The sequence below is a fragment of the Ischnura elegans genome, chromosome X (assembly GCF_921293095.1).
Source record: "Ischnura elegans chromosome X, ioIscEleg1.1, whole genome shotgun sequence".
In the NCBI taxonomy this organism is placed as follows: Eukaryota; Metazoa; Arthropoda; class Insecta; order Odonata; family Coenagrionidae; genus Ischnura; species Ischnura elegans.
This window is the reverse complement of record NC_060259.1, coordinates 78424185-78446793: the sequence shown is the minus strand read 5'-3', so window position 1 is coordinate 78446793 and position 22609 is coordinate 78424185. Positions and strand designations below refer to the sequence as shown.

Here is a 22609-nt window from a genome sequence, read left to right as displayed (position 1 = left end):
AACTTAAGTGTATTTTACATTTTTTGTACTATTTCTCCTAATGTGCATTTTAACATCTTCTTTGCAGGCTGTTGGATAAATTTTGCTGCGTGATCATGGAAGCCCTTTTACGTGATATGACTTTGAGAACCAGCTCTCATGAGGCTTCGAGGAAAAGGACCCCCAACTGTGATAGATTTATTGAGGGTGGAAACGTATGCCATGTAGGGGAAGTCAAGGAGTCCCTTAATACCATGTACATCGAACCTAGTCTGAGTGGCGAAGATGATAGCAATGATGAATTTGTTGAAATTAGTGTTGAGCGTGTACCAATTGATCTCCTCAGAACTGCCAAAGAAGTTGCCATTGAAGCATTAAAGATAGAGAAGGAGTATCCTTGTAATTGGGGAGATGAGGATGAGCTCCCAAAGAACTGTGTTTTGGAAAGGGTTTTAAGTATTCAGAAGTTGGATGTTGATGGAGCTGATTCAGTTTATAAAGCATATCACGAAGAAAGTGTTATGGGCACCCCATCAAACTTCTCTTACATTCCTTCATTGATGGACCCTACGTGTGAATTGTCATCTATTCATCGATATCTCTTAGCAACGACTGCCAAAGATTGCTCAATAATGTTAACGTTTCAAGAGGACTGTGATAGCAGGTAAGAACCAGATTTCTAAGCTTTCATTGTGTACTTTTGGAGTTGGTAAATGTGGGACCATACTTTCTTGCATTTTTTTAGGGTGGCTTTATTTATCTAGTAAAAGTTTGCCGTGCCGAAAAAAATCATTCATTCCCCCAAGTTAGTTATTATCTAATGCTTTCAATCCTTAGTTGTAGATGTTTAGCTGCTGTGTAGGTAGAGTGTTATTTAATTTTTCATTTCCTATCAAAAATACTGCAAGTCTTTGAAACATTTTTATGTGCAGAGTGAAGACCTTTCATAAAAATATTTGCAAAAGATAGATGAAACTTAATGTTCTTTGCATTCAATGCATTTAATAGGCAGTGATTAAAAGTTTTGTGTGGTTCATTCTTCATTTATCTTAATGCAGGATAGAGATTTTCTGCAATCCCCATTTCTTACCTTTTTATGAAGAGTGGGTTATGTGAATTCAAAGTTTCATACATTAAGTAGTAGTGGTAGTAGTAGTGGAAAATTCAATTTTTTACAGCATACTCCCCATAATCTGGGCTAAAGGTGTGAGAGCGCCTGCTTGAATAATCAGAAAAAAACAGATAATCCAAACACTCACTCTATTTTCTTGTAATGTTTGTAATCTACGTAAATCAAACGATGTATTGTTATGTATGCACTTATTCTGTTATTTTAGAGTGCTTCCCAGACTCATTGAAAGCTTTCTTTGCCTTACCTCAATCTTTTTAGCAGCGATAACGCAATTGTACTTGTATTCCTATAGTTCCATGTAAGACCTGGTTTTGAAAACCACGAATCCTTGGCTGTGTGATCACTGATACTGAAAAGTGGTTTGTGCGAATGATTAACACGTTGCGTACGGATGGCGAGAATTCTCGTCATATTTTTCCTGAACGTTCTGTACGGATGACGAAGATTCTCATAATTTAGGGGCGTCAACCTAAACAATTTTAAAGCGTACAATACGTATTTTTTTTAAGTATACCGGGACTAGCCACGGTGATAACTTTTACGGGAGTCACCCGCAATGCACAATTGTGCGAAAAATCCACAGAGAAAAAATCATTCGCCTTGACCGGGATTCGAACCCGGATCCCTCGATTTCCGGCCGAGTGCTTTAGCCAGTTAAGCTACCGAGGCGTCATTCTTCCCTGTGGAAATTTGTGGACTATGCCGGACAAGGTGGTATGGACTGCTGAGCATATTATGCGACGAGCAGTCCAAATCGTGCGCACGGCACCACAGCCGGAGATTAAAGTCTGAACTTTGAACACATATAGGTGTTCTCTCTTTTGACGAATTTTAAGTATACCGGGACTAGCCACGGTGATAACTTTTACGGGAGTCACCCGCAATGCACAATTGTGCGAAAAATCCACAGAGAAAAAATCATTCGCCTTGACCGGGATTCGAACCCGGATCCCTCGATTTCCGGCCGAGTGCTTTAGCCAGTTAAGCTACCGAGGCGTCATTCCACTTTTCCACAATTTCCACAGGGAAGAATGACGCCTCGGTAGCTTAACTGGCTAAAGCACTCGGCCGGAAATCGAGGGATCCGGGTTCGAATCCCGGTCAATGCGAATGATTTTTTCTCTGTGGATTTTTCGCACGTACAATACGTATTCGTTATTACGCTTTCAGTTGTTGTTCGTTATTCATAATGAATTGATGCATCATAATGTTTGATTGGGTAAAGTTATATTCCAAACATTAGCTTTTTAACCGTGGTTAAAACAAAGGCATTACGCCCTAATAGGCACATATTTCCAATCTCAACACCCAGAATCGCCATTCCTAGGAATTCAAATACCCCGGTACGCAACATGTTAAAACCACTGCGTGACGTCAGAAACAACACTGTCAGGCACCAGGCCACGTAGTCATGTCTCGCTAATGCATATCCACAATGGGTACTGGGTTGCAACTGCTGTGGGAGCGGATCCGTGATCACGGAGCGAGGTCATGCAGTTGGAACGAGACTCCTAGGGCAGGCTCGCAAGGATACACTCCTCGGGCAGGGCCTGTAAGCGCAAGCTTTTTAACGCTGCACCCAGAAGGGGGAGGGCAGGAAGGAGAAAGGAAGGAGGCGCCGCCACGATAGGAGCCCGACGACGCCTCCTGGGAGGGGATAGGGAAGGAAGGGAAGGGGTGAGGAATCCCGCACCGTCACAAAGGCGGGCGGGTCCTACTACTAACGAAACCAGGCAACACCATTAATGTTTTAACTATTTTGGAGGATTATCCTATGAGGAAGAATAATCCAACGATCAAATCGTTAGATAGCGAGGTCGTGCAGTGCGAGGCTTGGAAAAGAGGAACATGGAGCTCCCGGGAATGCAACTAGCGCGCAATCATGTTGCAGCAGTTCTAGGCTGTTGGCGCCAGCAAGTGCCTGGCTAAGACTCGTGCAATCTCTTATTTCCTTCGTCTCTCCTTCCACTTCCCCCACTGCCTCCACTTCTAGGAATACCTTGCTATCCAGTTTGACCTTGATTTGTTGTGATGTGAACATGCCCGAGTACAATGAAATTTAAGTTTCCCTTGGGTTGTATTCAACCGCATACAAGACCATGGCATTAATTGCCCATTTGCAATATGAAGTATACATTTAAAGATCGTGAATAACATTTTTCTTAACTTATGATTGGTTAACCGTTGAAAAATCTTTTAAATTAATAGAGAGTTTATTTTCCCGCTACTTATCGTCTTATTCAATACTAGAGCAGACGTCCAAGTAAACTTGAAACATCCTTGTTAGCAAGTAAGTAAAATAATTCTGTTTTACGTAGGGGATTCTTATAAAAATACCGTATTTCTCCGAGTATACTGTCTGTAAAAAAAAGCAAGATACTCGAGTTTGAGGAGCTCTAGCGTCTAAATGAAGCAATCGATTTCAATGCAATAAAAAGCATACGAAGGAGAATTTAGTTCTACGTTATATCATGTACTTTAAAAATTCTTCGGCTCAATAGTATTTCCTGTACTTAATTTTTTCTCGAAAAAGTACCCGTTTTTTGCGCGTAAAATCAAGGTGCCCAACTTTGAGCGCTTGGCATTCCCGTAGTTTTCGTTCCTATAACTTGCAATTTTGATATAAAGAAGCCACATCTATTACTAGTAGTTTGCCGAAAACAAATTGTTTATACTACAAACGTTAACGGAGTTGTTGTAAACAACGCAAACCTCTGCTAACTTCGAAACCAGTGAGTCAATTGAAAATTGATTGGTACTGTTGTCTTCCGTAGAATGTTAGTAATGCAAGCACATATGAAATGTATATTAAATATCAATAATAACGTCAATATCACGTATTATTTATCTATGTTTCTATGCGCGTACCGGCAGCTCCGTCGTGGGAGGGGGAGGCGAAAAGAGGCGCGTGGTTGCCACCGACTCAGCAGAGGGCGCGCTTCCTTTAAATGACCGACTCGCACAATGAAAGTATCGTTGTTGCACCCTTCAGGTAAACTTAAGGTCAGGTTGGGCTGAGCTTTCATCAAAATGCTCTTCTACGACGTAAATTCTAAGCCATAATAGCGTAAATTTTATCGGATGGTAAAAATTCATAATCCTTCTGTTTAGCCGCGACTCTTTTCACTGATATCAAGCTGATACCAAGACAATCAGACACTGTTTGATACACAGGATATCTTTTGTCCATACTTTTTTTCTGCTTCGCAGTGAAAAAAGCAAATTGCACTCAATACCATTTGGACTTCAGTCTCCGAAAAACCCATTCTTGGACGCTTGATTCACCGAGGGAATCTGCACTAACAATAGTCGAATCATCCCTAAAGGTAAACGTTTTAAAGCAACCAGCGAATGATTCATTAACTGCTAGGGTACTGTGAGTCACGATGCGCTATGTGGCAACTGCGCACGACTTCGAGAGACTTTCTCTTTTCTGTTGCTTTGTTTAGCCCATCCCCGTCAGGCAGGGAGAAGGCGACAACAAGAGCTAAAAACAAAAATAAGTATAAAAAGATATTGAATATACTGCTTACATTTAACGTTAATGATCTACGTATGTACATTACGAACATTCTACGGAAGACAACAGTACCAATCAATTTTCAATTGACACACTGGTTTCGAAGTTAGCAGAGGTTTGCGTTGTTTACAACAACTCCGTTAATTTTTGTAGTATAAACAATTTGTTTTCGGCAAACTACTAGTAATAGATGTGGCTTCTTTATATCAAAATTGCAAGTTATAGGAACGAAAACTACGGGAATGCCAAGCGCTCAAAGTTGGGCACCTTGATTTTACGCGCAAAAAACGGGTACTTTTTCGAGAAAAAATTAAGTACAGGAAATACTATTGAGCCGAAGAATTTTTAAAGTACATGATATAACGTAGAACTAAATTCTCCTTTGTATGCTTTTTATTGCATTGAAATAGATTGCTTCATTTAGACGCTAGAGCTCCTCAAACTCGAGTATCTTGCTTTTTTTTACAGACAGTAGTTCCCCCCCAATTTTGAGGCTTGGGTTTCAGGAAAAAATTTAAAAAATGGGTTTGAATGTAGTCCCCCCTTTACTTTTACCATGGGCATTTTTGGAAAAAAAAGGGGGGACTATATTCAGACAAATACGGTAATAAGCCCGGTGTAGCCTAATATTAAAATGCAATAATTAAGGTGATTTTGCCTCTGTTTTCACTTTTTTTAAACATGGCGGAAAGTATTGAAGGAGAGCGAAAATCATGGGCGGATAATCCACAATGCGTATAAGCCACAGCCCGATAATCAGGAGTCTACTGTATTTTATAGTGTTTTTTTCTTGCATATTTTATTTCATATTTTATCGTTGCATATTTTGTCAGTGTTACTTACATTGTGACTAAAAATGGTTGTGCTTGCTTTTTTTCACCTACCTTCAGTCAAATGGCTTGTATTAACATATGTATCTTTGTTCGCTTTGTTCCTGTTCTATTGCTGGGTACGGTGAATTGTATATGCATCTTAGACCAATCTTTCTTCTATTTCAGGTGTAAACCTACTGTCAAACGGCATGTGTTGCAATGTCCTGATGGACAGAGATTTATTTTTAACGTTGGTGTAATTGACCTGGAGCCCAAGCCCATGTCTTGCATTGAGAAACATGCAAGGAGAGACTGTGATGTGTACAATGCTTACGTAGAGTGGCATTTATGATGGGGGTGGTCATAGGAAATATGCTGAAATGAATTTAATCATCTCACCCATGCATAATCATGGTATACATATGTTATTCCCTAGCATTGCATTAACAAGGAGAGTTCAGTGAAGAAATAAGAATGTACAGTCATGCCTTGTTTAGGAATGCATTTTTATAAGCATTGGTCCATTTTAGTTCAAATCAAGTATGGTAGTTTAAGTATGGGAAAATTAGGAAGCGTCCCTCTCTCACGAACGAAGTCATTCAACTTGAAGGTTGGTTTGGGTAGGTGAGGGTAAAGCTTGCCATGAACTAAGCCACAGGAGTATGAGTTTCACGAATTCAGGGTAGGGGACCAGTTCTTTTCCCTGGGCCACCTCGCTCTTACAGGATTTTTGGGTGAGGTGTCCAAGGGCTTCATTCAGGAATTGAACCCGGACCCTTAGCATCAGTAGCCAGGCCATCTACCCACTAGGCTACCATGCTCCCAAGGGTAACAGCTGTGAGAGGCAAAGTCTGATCATTAAGATGAAAAGCCCAACCACTCAGCCACCTTCCTGAAGGGGGATTACTAACTTGGAAATATATTTTGCGAGAAATTTTTATGAGTTAAAATTCAATGTGAAATAGTCAGTGTATTAGCTATTTAAGAAATATGTCATATATTTTATAATTCGTTCTTTTGTAATGATAAAACTCCCTCATTTTAGGATTTAGTTGCCCAACTTATGGTGAAGATTAGGGATACATAGCTCTTTACTCAATATCCACGATTCTGTTCCAAAAGTTTAGTAAGTTAATGGGGAAATGTGTAGAATAATAACTATGAATATGCTATCTTTTAAAGGATTTTATATTTATTTTCTTTGATAACCCATTGGTAACGAGAAAAGAAAAAGGACAGTGTGGATGTGTTATGTATCATTGTTGAAATGGTTATGGGAAAGGGAAACGGCAAGGTTAAAGGCATGTCTAGTCTCCCATAAAGATTAACTTTCATCACAGCAATGTTTTTGGTCCAACCAATCTTAAGGCCATTTTACACGGTACACTGAATTGCGCAATCTGATGTACGTGCGAAGGCGCAATCGAAATTGAGTCATGTAAAGCGGTGAATTGCCAGAACACATGTGAGAATGCGTGGATGCAAGACGGCAAAATAGCCCCTAATGTTCTAATTTCATTCATGCATTCGCGCAATTCCCCGCCATTTTAGAAATTAATGCAGCTCAAACCTGCGCAATTCCGTGCCCCGTGTAAAACGACCTTTAGAATTGCTGACTAATTATGATGTTTTCCTAATGGAAGCTACTCTAAACAAGTCATGACTGTTTTTCAAGTGGTCACAAAAGATTTAATTTAGCACATAGTTTAGCAGCCCAAAAAATTGAATACGTACGTGAAATAAATTTGAGATGTGTGTGAGGAATGTTTTGGTGAACTTAACATTGTTATATTGGCCTATATAGAACTTTCTGCATCCATTTAGTCTTAGAAGAACAATAAGTATCACAGCAATGGGTTATTCAATTTTATTCTGTGCGTTAACATTTTAGATTACTAGTAATTTATGAAGTCTCTTTGTGATGCATTTGAGATCTCGTTTGTCTTGCCCAAGTCTAGGCCACCGATGGCCATTGAACAAAAGTCTTCCTCCCATGGATGTGTGACTCTGAAGGAAGAAATAGAGTCAGTAATGGTGAAGTTACTTCATAATTACTGTGAATGGTCTAATCTTTATCTATCTCTCTATCGAAGAACTTGTTCAATCATTTTAGGAAGTCTCATTGTGTGAGGCTGATGTTAAATTATAGTATGCAGTTCAAGACTTATTGAGTATGATCTATTTTATTGAATGGTACAGCACACACCCGATTATCCGGGCTAATGATGGAGAGAGACGGCACGAATAATTACCCAAACTTTTACTTAAATGTTTTGTAATGTTCATAATTTATGTAAATCAAGCAATGTATTGTTATTTATTCACATATTCTGTTATATTAGAGTGCTTCCCGGACTCATTGAGAGCTTTCGCTAGTTTGCGATCTTTTTAGTGGCGATAACATGGTCGTACTCTTATTATTAATGCTCATGTAAGGCCTGGTTTCGAAAACCTCACGTCCTTGGCTGTGTGATCATAGGTACAGAAAAGTGGTTTGCACGAATGCTTCAAAATTACTACTCGGCGTTGGAAACTACACTGTCAGGCACCACACCACGAAGTCGCATCTCACACAAGTTGCCCGTGTTGCAACTGCTGCAGGATGTGTATCCGTGATCACGGAGCGCGGTCGCGCTCTTCGAGGCTTGGAAAACAGGAACGCAGTGCTCCCGTGAATGCAGCTAGCGCGCGATCACTTCCGTTTTACGAAGGGGATTCTAACAGAAATAATAAGCCCGGTGTTTCCTAGCATTAATGCAGTAATTTGGCGATTTTGCGTCCAATATTATTTTTTATAAAGATCGCAGAAAATATTGAGCGGGAGTAAAATCATGCACGAATAATCTGCAACACATATTTACCTCAGATGGGTAATTGGGAGTCTGCTGTGCACGCAAAATTAAGTTTCAAGTGTATGGTATCCTTTATTAAGTTTTTGGTATCTTTTAACTTTGAAACTATTCAATTCCATCGAATCGGTCTCTTTAATATATTCTAATACAGCGCACTCCCGATTATCTGGGCTAAGGATGGGGAGAGTGGACGGCACGAATAATCTGTAAACACGGATGACCCAAACTTTCACTTAAATGTCTTGCAATGCTCACAATTTACCAAAAAGATGCAATATATTATTATTTATGTAGTTATTCTGTTATTTTAGAGTGCTTTTCGGACTCGATGAGAGATTTCTTCGGCAGTTCGCGATCTTTTTAGCGGAGTGCGGTTGCGCACTGCGAGGCTGGGAAAACAGGAACACGATGCTCCCGTGAATGCAGCGCGCAATCGTTTCCATTTTACGAAGGGGATTCTTACGGAAATAATTAGCCCGGTTTATCCTAGCATTAATGCAGTAATTCCGATGAATTTGCGTCGGATTTTATTTTTTTATAAAGATCGCGGAAAAAATTGAGCGAGAGTAAAAATCCTGCACAGATAATCCGCAATCCGGATAATCCGCAGCTGGATAATCGGGAGTCAGCTGTAATTAAATTTTTAAAGGTGGGGCAATGACGAGAGTGTAATTGCCTCTTTTCTCTACATGGCAATTTAAAATTAAGTGATTTATAAACTACATGTTTTGTTTTTAAAGGTTTTAGAGTCCATTGTAAATTTTTTCTAAAATTAAATGGGTGGGTTATCCCTCCTTTTTATTAATAAATCGTACCTCTGCCACTTTCTGGCATGTGTCTGAATGTATTTTATTAAATTAATTTGCTCAAATGTCAATATTACAGTAGAGTGCTCATTATCCATTCAAATGGAGGGAGAAACCAGATCCTGCGATTGAAAAAAAAATATATTATCTATTCACTGTCACTTTTCATGGCTGTTTTGCCTTTGGTTTTCATTTCATCCTCTCCCTCCATTGTAAGTGTGTAAACCATGGAAATACTATTTGTTTTCTTTCCATTTTATTTTTTCATTTGTTCTTTTAACATAATTAGAACAATTCAGTCTTGTACACAAGGGCATACCCAGGATCAAAACTAGGGGGGGCAAGCCATGGTTGTTCAAGTTATAGGTGAGATTTAAGCATGGAAAAGGTGAATGAAATCAACATTTTCAGGAAACTGTAACAGCTCTTTATTAGTTTTTAAAATTATTTGCTTGAAAAAATAGTATTTTCCTTAAAGGAGTTTGTGATTTTTGCTTCTAGGGGGGGACAGCTGCCCCCTCCTGCCCCTCACTAGGTACGCATATGCTTGTATATAATTCTGCATTATTTAATTGCGTGTTTTGGGTATGCCCTATCAATGCGCTGAACATCCGAGGGGCTCATGCTCATCTGATCATGTTTCATCTTTATTGTGGCATATTAATTATTTAAAACTCACACTGATAATTTCAATCAGGAAAAAGGAAAGGTGTATAACTGGTTTTTTGGGAGTGACAGCTCCTCTTAACCCTTTTGCTGCTTCAATAGATTTTTCATCGGTTCCATTATTTTGCCTATTATCCAGAAAAAAATGAATTGAATCATTCATTTGACGTCGCTGAATGTCGCCGCACGAATGGACGTAGTTCCGCTAGAATTTCGAGCAGATGGCAGCACCTACGACCGAAGGGAGGGTTTTTCGAAAACGTAGATATTTACCCGCATGTCGTGTTGAAAGGAAAAGTTTTTTGAAAGTCGTGGAATATCCCCGCATGTCGCAGGCAATAACCATAATGTTTTTTGCGGGTATTCCCGCTTGTAGCAGCGAAAGGGTTAAGGAATGAGTTCTTATGTTAAACGCACAGTGTCTCATGTTGTGCACCTACTATGTTGTATCCATAGCAGTCAGCATTCTAAGTCATGATCATACCCTGTTATACTCATCACGATTGATTTTAGGATATGTATTGTGCTCAGCTACCTTTGCATCATATTTTTAAAATGTATAGAATAGGGAAAGGTCATTTTTGAGGTACTGATAGACTGATTATCCTAAGAAAGATTTGTTAAACATTGAGTAATCGGTGCTGTACTGTACATTTATTATTATGTGATTAATTATTATTGCTGGTAGAATTACAAAGTCAATACGTACCTGCCTAGCTACTAATGGAGTTGGCAGTTTCAGTCTCAACCAAAGGCCTTAATAATTTTCCAGGCCATCATAATCTCCATGAAATGTAGATTCCTTATGTTAGTTGTTCTCTGTACATTTTACTTATATTTTTGGTTTGTAGTCTGAAATTAATTTACTATGCACTCCAAGATTGTACTCTCATTTTGGCTTTTATTTTTCTCAATTTTTTTAAATTTTATTATTAATAGTTTTGACATATCTATGAGAATGAAGAGTACCTATACAGTCTTTAGGTAGATTAAATCATGTTTTTGTATACTGACTGGTATGTTATGGAATTAATGAAGTTAATTGCTACCTATCTACCTATCATGTATGGAACTATGTTGAACATGTTGAGTGTTAACTGTGTATTCATGTCTGGCTTTCCAGTCCACTTTTAAGATGGTGGCCCAATTCAGGATCTTTAGCAACTTGTGGCAATTTAATGGAGGCACATGCTACTTGGCTTTGTAACCTTTCACTGTATTTAATATGGCATTGTGTGGGAGGTGCGCACATGAGGATTTAAGTCATTTTTTCAAGGGTAATAACTTGTAGGAGCATATCAATAGCCCAAAATGAAAGTGGAGTTTAGGAGAATGTCCTTCAAAATAGTAATACGCATAAAACCCTTTCCCTACTAACAACATATATCCATCAATTGGTTTCCTGACCATGGAGACGAACAATATGTGTATCTGTCGGAAGATTTTCCTATGCAAGCAAACAGATATATATGTCGATTTATTTTCCCCTCCCAAATGCAGCGCTTTTAGATTTCGGGACCTAAAACAGCAGGTCTTTCAATGAGAAGCAGGTACTTAAACTCTTCTTTGTGTTGGCATCCTCTCGGAAGCTAAGGTCTGGGGTCATGATATTTTTCAATCAATCATTTATCCAAATACATATGTGTAGCTTTTACAAAGAATTGGAAATGAAAATTGAGCTCCTTGTCTTCTGGTGGGTGTTTACACATTTTCAGCGAGTTTCTGGCATCAATATTAACATATTGTAGATAAAAGGGGAGCATTTTCCCAAATGTTAGTCATTTACATTTGGTGTACATTATTTTAATGTTTGACTAGTATGTTAGGAAATTCCCTTACATGGTATTTTGATTGGTTTAATTTTATTTTTATTTAACCTTTTTTTAAGGCCATTAAATAGCGTTTCCCATCCTTCTTTAACATCCAGGCTTTGGACCAGATTTGATGATGTTAAAATAATTTTTGTATGTTTTACGCTTTTTTTTTTTTACTTTTTTGATTTTTCTAGGTTTTAGATTTTTTTTTACTTACATTTTTTCTTTACTCTCTAATTGTCTTTTTGATTTTTAAATGCCTTGAAGCAGGACACAACACAGAGAACAACATCACAAATATCACACATTTTTCTGAAGTCAGTGGTACCCGAATTTTTATCTGCACTGAGGAAGAGGTATTCAAGCAAAGTACATAAAATTTCTTTTTATTAACCTTTTTTATGGCCATAAAATATCATTTCCTCTCCATTGTTAACATACAGGCTTTGGACTGGATTTGGCGATGTTAAAATATTTAAGTTTGTTTTACTTGTTTTGTTATATTTTTTAAAAATTTTTGTTTACGTTTTTTCTTTGCACGCTAATAGTCTTTTTGATTGTGAAATACCGTGAAGCAGGGCACAACACAGAGAGAAACGTCACAGACATCACACATTTCTCCAAAATCAGTGGCACCCAAATTTTTCTCTGCCCTGAGCCAGAGGTATTCAAGTACTGTACGATAACTTAACCAAAGGCACAAACTACAGAGGCTAAACTGAAGAGCAGCTAAATTTTACAGCGGTACTTTGGGAATCTGAATGAAAATGAGAATAAATATTTTTCTGAGAACAACATAGATGGAAAATGCAGGTCGAAGAAATTGCAGAGTAGTCCTGAGCGAGCATTGTATGCTTTTGTTGAGATGTATTTTTCTAAGTAAAGCAAGGAATTTATAGTTGTAATGGGTAATGACCTTTTCCAAGAAAGCAATTTTTTTCTTGGCTAATAATGTATTTCAAGGAAATGTGATTTGCCAAGGGCATGCATGTAATCAAAGAACATAGTCCAACATTGCAATTAGTATTTTTATTAAATGCATTAATTAATATTGATGATAGAGTTTCGTTTAAAATTTGAAAATGCTCAGTAAAAATCCTTTTCCAAATCAACAATTTCTGATTACTCAAGAAATACAAATTTAGTCTAACTATAAATAGTGTGTTAAAATATCTTGACCATTCAAGCCTATGCTGCTGGGAAGATGTATACCTGCGAAGTTCTGAGCTGAAGGTCCCTCAGAGTCTAAGATAATGGTGTGGTCCTCAGGGAAAGGGGTAAAAAATTATTAGTGATTACTTAGAGAATACCTGTGGTAGTACACTCCTCGGATGACTTGGAAAATTTACCGTACAGAGAGACATGAAGAGTCTTTGCAGTCCAAACATCACACATGCATATGAGAAATTTTTCTGTCTTGAAACATAAATTCATACATCAATCTTAAAAGCAATGGGTATGGTGTAGGTGAAATTATAACTTTCCTAGGAAAACTATGAATAGTATCACCAGTTATCCGTTTTCCTGAAACTAATTACCCCAAAAATGTGCCTCAGGTGGAGTGGAGTTGAGCCTCAAGTGTTACTTCTTCAAAGCGCTGTTGCTTCTCTAGCCTTTGCCATTCTTTCTAACCAATTGCCCAAGATCCCATGCTGTTACTTAAAGAAGTTGCTGCATAAGTTTTAATCCATGATGAGTAATATACTATTGTGAGTTGTGGCCTGGAAAGCCAGAGATTATTTATGATCAATTATTTATGTCAATACAACTTGCCACCATTCATATGGCCGATTTGCAATAACAAACCTTGCATTTGTGCCATGCAGTTTCCACTCTTGTGTCGGCTACAATTGCTGAGTTCTCGTTTCCACTTTCTTTGCTAGTACTTGTCTCATCCTGCTGGGTTATTCTGTACCACTGAAATTTGGCTCAAAATTAGATGAGGTTACTGATTTAGCCAAATACATGCATTGCTTTAAGTGCAGTTGGTGACCACCAATGGCACCCTTGTAACAGCTCACTTACTTGGGAACAGTTGATTTCCTTGTGCCATCGTTGTCGCCTTGAGCTATGAAAAACTCATTGAACAATTCATTTGAAGGGCCAGCAGCTCTTTGAATGTGGTTGTTTTCGTTCAGAAATTCAGAATAGCCTCCCTGATAAGTTAGAATGCAGCACCTAATGGCAAGCTTGGAAAGGTTCACTTTTCATTTAATCGCAAAAAATAGGTTTTGTCATTTAAAAATCTAAAAGTGTGAAATACGTACTCCAGGAGTAATAATCTTTTCATTTAAGCCATTTAAAAAAATAGGAAACAACCCTATTGTTTAATCTTGTTTTTAATTTCAAATCATTTTAAGTCAGAACAAAATGATAATTAAAATTAATACAATTTAATCTAGCAAGATTCAATTCAATCTGAGGAGGGTAAGGATTAAAATTTAAAAATTTATTTATTGTATTCCATACCCCCACACCCCTAGATAGTCCTCCCCTTGCATAGTGCTGGCGCCCTCTGGCCAGGGCCGCCACCGCCGTAAGAAGGGGTCCAGCACGGGCCTGATCCCGGTCCAATTTGCTGGTTCAAGATTCAAGTTTTCTGCATATTTTTACCCCTCTGAAGTAAGGCAATTTGCTTTTATCCATGATTGCCAGCCTCGGTGGCAGTGGGGTAAAGACCTCGCCTGCCAAACAGAAGGCCACAAGTTCGAGTCTCATTGGGATTGTAGCCCCTATCGAGGGAATGGTTGTTTGTGCATGTGTTATGAAGGGCTAGCTTGTCATCCTCAGTTGTTCCGCGTAATATTCCCATACTCATAGGCAGATTTAGGGGGGGCACATGTCCCTTCCCCTCCCAGAGGCTTAAAAGTATACAATTTTTTAATATGATTATCATTACGTTCGATTTGTTCTGTGTATGTAACATCAATCATTTAATTTCATATGAAAATAAAGAGAATATTTCATGCAATATAGGGTAGTTTCCTTCATCAAAGAAAATGTAAGGCATTGATTGCGATTCATTACCCACCATTAGTGTTTTCATAATATACAAATTAATTAGTTTTAGAAATCCCAGTGTAGACCAGTGTTAATGGTCAATTTTAACCTCATTTGAAAAAGGCCAGATAGGTGGCCATGTGATGCTACTCCACGTGACATCACAGGGGCCTAGATGTTATACGAGTAGTCAGGAGTTTTACATTGTCTGAGATTACTAATGCATCCATGAGGCAATAGCGCAAGGAAACATTTCTTTATAATCGCCTATTAAAATTGCCTATGGTCGGAAGGTTTCCTTCGTTTGATAGGGTTATAATAATCCTTATTTGAGCCTAGCACTAACTGCTTGCAGCGTACTCTGCTACCTGCTAGCAACCTCCAATCGTAGCGGCTCTCATAGCCTCGCACCAAGGTGGCCTCACACAGCGGCAGCCGGAACCAGAATGACGTAATAAAGGCTTTTCTAGTATTCATACTTAGCCGTCGCATTTTCGAGCGCTTGAAAATTTTCACTTTTCATTTAATTGTGAAAAATAGATGTCATCATTTATATATCTAAAAGCGTGAAATATGTGCTCCAGGAGATCTTTCATTTTAGCCAATTTAAAAAAAATACGAAACCACCCCATCGATTAATCTTATTTTTTAATCTCCAGTATGAGAGGGTCATTTGTCTGTTAGACCCTTGAGCCCCCCAAAAAATATCTAAGATCTGCACTTGCCCATGCAGTATGTTACATGTTATAGTGCCCTGCAGTAAAGGCCTTAAATGAGCCGTTTTTTGGGTGATGAAGATAAACCATAAACGAAATAGTGGAGATGGCTGTGCAGTAACTAAATGTAGAGGCCAATGTTGAATCCCCAACTTCAGTATTGTGATGGAAAATTGAAAGATTTACTAAATGAAGTAGTTATTAATAGATTCAATTAAAATATTCATACTTATCCTTTTTTGTGATTATTAATGAAAGAATTTGAATTGAAGTGATGAAATGCATACATAGTTTTTCCACTCGCTCCCATCCTTCAGTTGGAATTCTGGTAAATAAAAACTTTCTTAAGTAGTCATTTTAATGGGATGAAGTTTATATGTTGAAAAAATATTCCAAGTACTTATTATAGTCAATGGTGAAATATTCTTCCCTATGATCGAGAAATGTAATTAAGGACGTAATCAATCATCTTCCAACCCTTTTAGAAAACTTCAAGTTGACTTGCGTAACATTTCTTAAATGCCATGAATCTTGGGAGAATAGACTCAGTCAGGGGCAAAGCCTCTCACAGAGTCAAGATTCAATAGATTTGGGAAAATTGTGAAGTACATCTTATGAAGGACTTCGAATATTCCTGCAGTATCTATATCGCATCAACCTTGAGCTTGAACTCCAAAACTGGAAAACTGCATTCCTACCATTTTTAAGCTCGGGGTTGCTGTAGCAGTGATCCAAACAGTCTTTCCAAGTTGTGTTTGAAAGTTCCCCCTATGCTGAGCCAGTGGGTGTTGCATTTTTATTGTCCAAGACTACACCTCCAGGGGTCTTCCTTTGTATCTCTTGTTATCTAGACTTCTATAGGAATTGAAATTGTTTCAGGATTTTTTTAGATCTGTTAATTTTTTCAATTCTTTTAAGCTTTTTTTGAAGAATCGTATATCTTGCCTGTATAATTTTAATCAAACTGCTCTTTCTGGGCATCCTCGTGGACAGATGGCCTTATACTATCCACAAAATTTATAAAGTCCTGCAGGTGTGTACCTGATAGCATCGTCATTAGGTGCCAGATAGCGTAGTATCTGGTTGTAAGGTTACAAAGTAGAAACACCAAATAAATTAGTCATGTGTATTAACCCTTTTACTGCAAACGGGCCGATATATTGGCCCTCGCTGGTTGTACAAAAACTGCCACGGGCCGATTTATCGGCCATTTATACATATATTATTTTATATCTGCTGCTTACTAAGATGATTTCACCATAAATAATAAAATTAAGTAGCTGAAATAATGTAAAATCTGAACTCTTGCAAATTCCGAAAAATAGCCATGGCGGTCTTCACACATCTCACCCGAAATAGGCTGGTGGTAAAACAGTGGCGCATACATATGGGGGGCACGAGGGGCCCACCCCCACCCCCCTTAAAGGGCAGCCCGCTTTGGCAAACATTGCAGAATCACAATTTTAACTGTTTCATATCGTAAGATGGTACTGTCTTGTATGTGTGTATAATCAGTTTAGATGAAACTTTCTTGAACTGTACTGGTGACTTGATTATTTTTTTATTACAATAAAATGAAAGGTAGATCAAGAAAGCTTTCGTGCCCCTCCCTTGAGTTTTTTCTGTATCCCCTACTGCAGTAAAAGGGTTAAATGTATTTCAGTATAATGTATCATGCTGTTTTATGCCCGTACGTATAACCATAATTTTTTATTTCAACCTTATCTTTGCACTTATTTTGTAATGCGGAAACTAATTCCTTGGATTGAAATTTTGATTGTTTGAATTGATTACTTGCATTTGAGATGTGTCCAACTTTCACTTGTCTATTTCGGGAGTCAATCCTTGAGGTGCTTGGTCAATTGACCAAGCTTGTGTGTCAGTTGCAAGCTGCATCATTGGGACGAGGTATTTTTTTAAATATTCCCTCATGATGCAGCCTGCAATGAATGTGAATGAATCGAATGTGTTAGACCAGTCATTAAAGCACTTTCTTCATTTCTTCAGAGATCACATTTCGGGGTAGTGCTGGCTAGTTAATCCCTCCAGGCTTCTCCAAATTGAGTTTAAACATGACAAAAATGTTTTTGCGCCTGGGAGGAAAGATATTTATGTCTAGTGATCAATCTATTCTAATTGATGATGTAAGCAAAAAATATTCCTGTTATTGAGCTGCTGAATAACTATTTTACTCTGAAAGTCAACTATCTTTGCACAAAAAAATAATATAACTCTTTTAATTAATGTATATGGTATCAAATTTGATTTCAAAGTTCATGGGTTACTCTGATAATTGTAACATAGCTGTTGATTTCATTAAAGTTTTGAGATAAGGCAGGTAATTATTATAGCTTTCGTTTTAAAGATGATAAATCTGTAAACATTAGGTATTTTGATTGTTGTAAACAGTTGAAGTATCTATTATTACGGGGGCTTCCGCGGTGAGTTGATTGCTGATAGTTTTCCGGGTTTATACCGTGTTGATTCATGTTTTTTGCGGACTAACCACAAAAAACATGGATCAATGCGGTGTAAACCCGGAAAACTATCACCAGTTGAAGTATCTATTATGTACTTATGTTACTTCTGGCAATTATTGTGCAAAAACAATTCCTTGCAGACTTAAAAGACTGTTTTAGATAATTAATTTAGATTAAAAAATTGTTTCATCGTTTTATTTTTAACCTGGTGATCAATTAGCAAAAACTGTACGGTTTCATGGGTCACAACTCTCTGGAAATGGATTTCCCTAAGTAAAATTTCATTCCTTCGTGTGGTCGTTATCCTTTTACAATTGCAACTGAAAAAGTGCTCATGACTGGACTACTCTTGCATTGTCTCCTGAAAATAACAAGTGAAATGAATACATGTCCAAATTTTTGTCACTATGTACTCGTAGTTTTTTAGGGAAGTGATCTATTGTGGTGGTTTGGGAATTGGCCTCCTATTACGTCAACTCAAGTTTGTAGCACGTAGTTTTTCCTATGAATCATGATCCTTGTGTAGATGCATTGCGTGTTGCACCATATGTGCACAATTTCATCAGTTTAATGTGAGTTCTCAACCCTTCCTTTCAACCCCTCTCATTCAGAATGGATCTCGTGATATTTCTGGCACAAATTCTCATCTGTTGATTATATCCTCAAATTCACTTCAATTATATTGAATTTGTTGGATCTGTTGTCATCATAAATTAATTCTCTGGTATTCCGTTTGGGGTTAACATTTTTATGAATTAGATAAAAGCTGTTTTAAATCTAGAAATTGTGAATGTCATCTGATCCTTCTTGAATAATGCACTTTGGTATCAAATATGAAGGCCTAAGTTTCTTTTGTTCCTATATTTTTCTTAATGTGATACATCAACTTGCCTTCTTCTGCCACTACTTTTACAACTAGCCTTGTGTTATTGATTGCCTATCATGAATCTCTAGGCCTATGAGAAAAGGTGCACTAATCAGTTTAATTTTTTTCCTGCCCACTATTTGAAGGGTTACATTATGACCTCTGTTATGAGTTTGTAAAAGGTGGGCCGAGTCCTTTGTGACGTATACGGAAACAATCCTTTGTGATCAAAGCAGAATGCAGAGAAAACGCCATTTTACATTTTTAAAGGGATCGGATGAAAGTTACTAATTATAGGAAAGTGTGAAAAATAATTAGACATCGATGAGACTCTGATTGAAATTTGTTTAAAATAGGGAATATGTATCATTTAAGAGTGCAAAATGAAAGTTTCTCTGCCCTGTTATTTGGAAAAAATTGTGGTAGTTTTTAGTGATAATTACTTAATGATGTGTGTCTAATGTGGCTTAGAAATGAGCCTGCAATTGGAACTGTTGTTACACAGTAGAAAACATATTAAAACGATGGGGAAATGCAGTTCATCAAATTCATGTTTTGTTGACATTCTGTGATAAAATGTGTCAGCTGGGCTCTCATAAACCACCACTGAGCTTTGAGAGAGGTGTTGTCAAGGATTTGATATCTTTTTCATTTGTTATCCTTATTATTATTTTTGATTGTGTTGCCAAGAGTATGCTCTGTGAATTTATGCATTTTTTATTTTTATTAATATTACAAATATTATATGATGAAATTTGTTGCCTTTAGTAATTGCGGCGATGATTATAAATAAAAAGTATTTTGTCTGAATTTTCATGGCTGTATTATTTGGTGGAAGAAAAGTAAGTTGGATTCCAATTGGTTTTGTGTGCTGTAAGTGAGGTACAACAGGAGTTCTCATTTCCACTTTCTTTGCTTGTACTTCTCTCATACTGGGGCATTATTCTGAATTTGGGCTGAAATTTGGATGATGTCACAGATTTAGCGAAATGCATGCTTTGCTTGAAGTTCAGTATGTGACTGTCTATGACACTTAAGTTACTAGTCACTTCCTCAAGAATGGTTAATTTCCTTTAGTGCCATTGTTCTTGCCTCGAGCAATGAATCATTCATAGAACAATACATTTAAAGATTCAGCTGCTCTTCAAATGTGGTTATTTTTGTTCAGAACCACCCTGATCAGTTGAAATGCAGCACCCATGGGCAAGCTTGGAAACGACTCTGTGCAAAAATTTAAAATGTAGTCTCTATTGTCAGTTAGACATCCCTGAGCTTGGGATAGTGAGAGACTCTGGGTACAGTTGGAGGAATTACGATGTCTTCGAGCTCAGTAAGGATAGGGGATATCCCCGACCTAGCTCCGCATTTTTCAACCACTGCTAGTATGTGGCATTTTGCTTTTAACCATCATTGTTGGCCTCGGTGGCAAAGGGGTAAAATCTTCGCCTGCAAATACAAAAGTTATGGGTTGGAGTCCCTTCTGGATAGGTTGTCCATATCCACATTGTAAGTTGTTACATTCTCCCCATTGGAGAGGCCATAAATGAGCTGTTTCCGTGGTGATGAGGATTATTATTAAAGTATTCTACCAATTAAGGTAGGTTTCCATGGAGTGCTTAAGAAAAATTACGGGAGCCTCACCGTACATCATGCACTTCCCTCTTCAGTGCGCAATAAGACCTACTACTTTTCATTTTATCCAAAAATCATATTCTTTTCCTTCCCCTCCCTCGTTTACCTAACATTCTTCTCTGTAACACTGTTTTCAAAATCCCATCCCCACTAATTACTCGCTCCATCCATACCTTCTGTCTCCTCCGTATCTCATCTAAAAGCTGCCCCTGATCACCCACCATGTCCAGCACTTTGTCGTTCCTCCTCCTCCTCTCCGTCCACTTCACCTTCTCCATTCTTTGCCACACCCATATCTCGAATGCCTCGAGTCTTCTTTTGTCCTCCTTCCTAAGTGTCCACATTTCTGCACCGTAAAGCGCTACACTCCAGATCAGACTCTTCACTAACCTTTTCTTTAAATTCTTACATAGCGAACCTCCCAGAAGCTCCTTTCTGTTCATGAACGCCTCCTTTGCTAATGCAATTCTCTTCCTAATATCCTTACTACTGTATCCGTTTTCCTCTAACGTACTGCCTAAATAGTTGAACTGCTCAAGTTTTTCACCACCCACCTTTATCTTAAGTCTAACATTCCTTGCTCGTGAGGCTTTACAAAACCGCATAACCTTGGCCCCCTTACTGACTGGCTAATCAACGCCTGATCATCCGTGAATCTCACTGATTTGAACATCACTCCTCCCACTTTTACTCCAACTTCTAACTCATCCCATGCTTCTCTTACCATTTCTTCAGAGTACACGTTAAAGAGCAGCGGTGATAGAGGACAGCCTTGTCTCACTCCATGGCCCATGCTTGCCCACTCAGATTCTCCGTCCGCTGCCCTCACTTGCACAGTCGATGCCATATACAGATTACGAATCAGTCGCCTATCCCTCCAATCTACACCTATTTTCTTGAGAATATCCATTAACTCTACCCAGCTCACTCTATCAAATGCTTTTTCAAAATCCACAAAGCAGGCATACACGTCCTGGTCATATTCTAGGTTCCTCTCCATTAGGGACCTCATTATCCAAGCATATAGCCCTAGATTCTTCAGCAGCTCACACGGGATATTGTCCACGCCTACTGCTTTCCTGGTCTTCATATCATGAAGTGCTTTCTCTATTTCTGAATCTAATATCCCCGGCCCAAGATTATCCTCCTCCACTTCACCTTCTTCCTCTAAAGTCAATCTCTCTGGTCTGCTCCTCCCTTCATAGAGATCCTCCACGTATTCCTTCCATCTACTCTGTACCTCTTCTCGCTCGGTTAGCATCCTTCCATCTTTAGCCTTAATTTTTACATGGTTTGCCCTCTTTTGCCACCCAATAGCGACTTAACTTTGCCATGTAACGCGCCTACCTTTCCTTTCTGAAACTTTTCCATGTCCTCACACTGTCTTTTCCACCAAGCCTCCCTTTCTCTCTTTGTTTCACGACGTAATCAATTATTAATTAGTCTATACATTCTTTTGCCCTGTTCTGTGTCCATGTTCTTCCACTTCCTCCTCTCCTCCATTTCCCTTATCATGTTCTCCGTTATCCACGGTTTCTTTATCCTTCTACTGTCAATGTACCCAATTGACTTCTCAGCCGCTTTGACTATTCCAGTTTTAATTCTATCCCATCTTTCCTCAACAGTTTTTGTACTTTCAAAATACCCGGTGCTATTTTCAACAAGTTCCTGATATTCTCTCCTCATACTCCCCTTCAGACCTTCTACGTTCCATTTCTTCGCCTTCCTAACTTTCATAAGTCTTTTGAATCTGACGTTGCATTTCATAAGTGTCTGATATAATTGTCCAATTGTGGTCTGAATCCGCATCCACTGCAGGGAAGCTGCGCACTATTCCTAAACCTCTGCCTTACCATGATGTAGTGTATCTGATATCTCCCAATATCCCCAGGACATTTCCATGTGTACCTTCGCCCTTTGTGATGATTAAATCAAAGTGTTTGTAATTAATAATTTGTTTCTCCTGAGAAATTCTGCTGCTTTCTCTCCCTGTCGTTCCGAATTCCTAATCCAAATTCTCCTACTTCGTTTCCATCCCTCCCTTCCCCGACTGAAGCGTTCCAGTCCCCCATTACTACCAGATTTTTCTTACCCGGCGTTTCTCTAATTATTTCTTCGAGCTGTTCATACACCTCATCTACTACTTCTTCCCTATGATTGCTTGTGGGCATGTAAACTTGAACCACCACAAGGTTGGTGGGTCGTGCCTCCATTTCTACCGCAAGAATTCTATCGCTTACCTGCTCTATGCTTACCACATGCTTACCCACCCTCCTGTTTAAGACTAAAGCTACCCCTCGTTGACATTCCTCCCCACCACCATATATAACCCTGT

At 38.4% G+C, this 22609-nt stretch overlaps 1 protein-coding gene across 1 annotated transcript in view; it reads left to right on the top strand.

Annotated features, from left to right (window-relative positions):
* Positions 1-6820, top strand: part of LOC124171075 (inositol-pentakisphosphate 2-kinase) — a 43766-nt gene extending 36946 nt beyond the window's left edge. The window contains exons 8-9 of the mRNA XM_046550222.1: positions 68-643; positions 5630-6820. Of these exons, the coding sequence (XP_046406178.1) occupies positions 68-643; positions 5630-5795 (742 nt within the window). The 3' untranslated portion in view covers positions 5796-6820. The remainder of the gene's footprint in view (positions 1-67; positions 644-5629) is intronic.
* The last annotated feature ends 15789 nt before the right edge of the window (positions 6821-22609 follow it).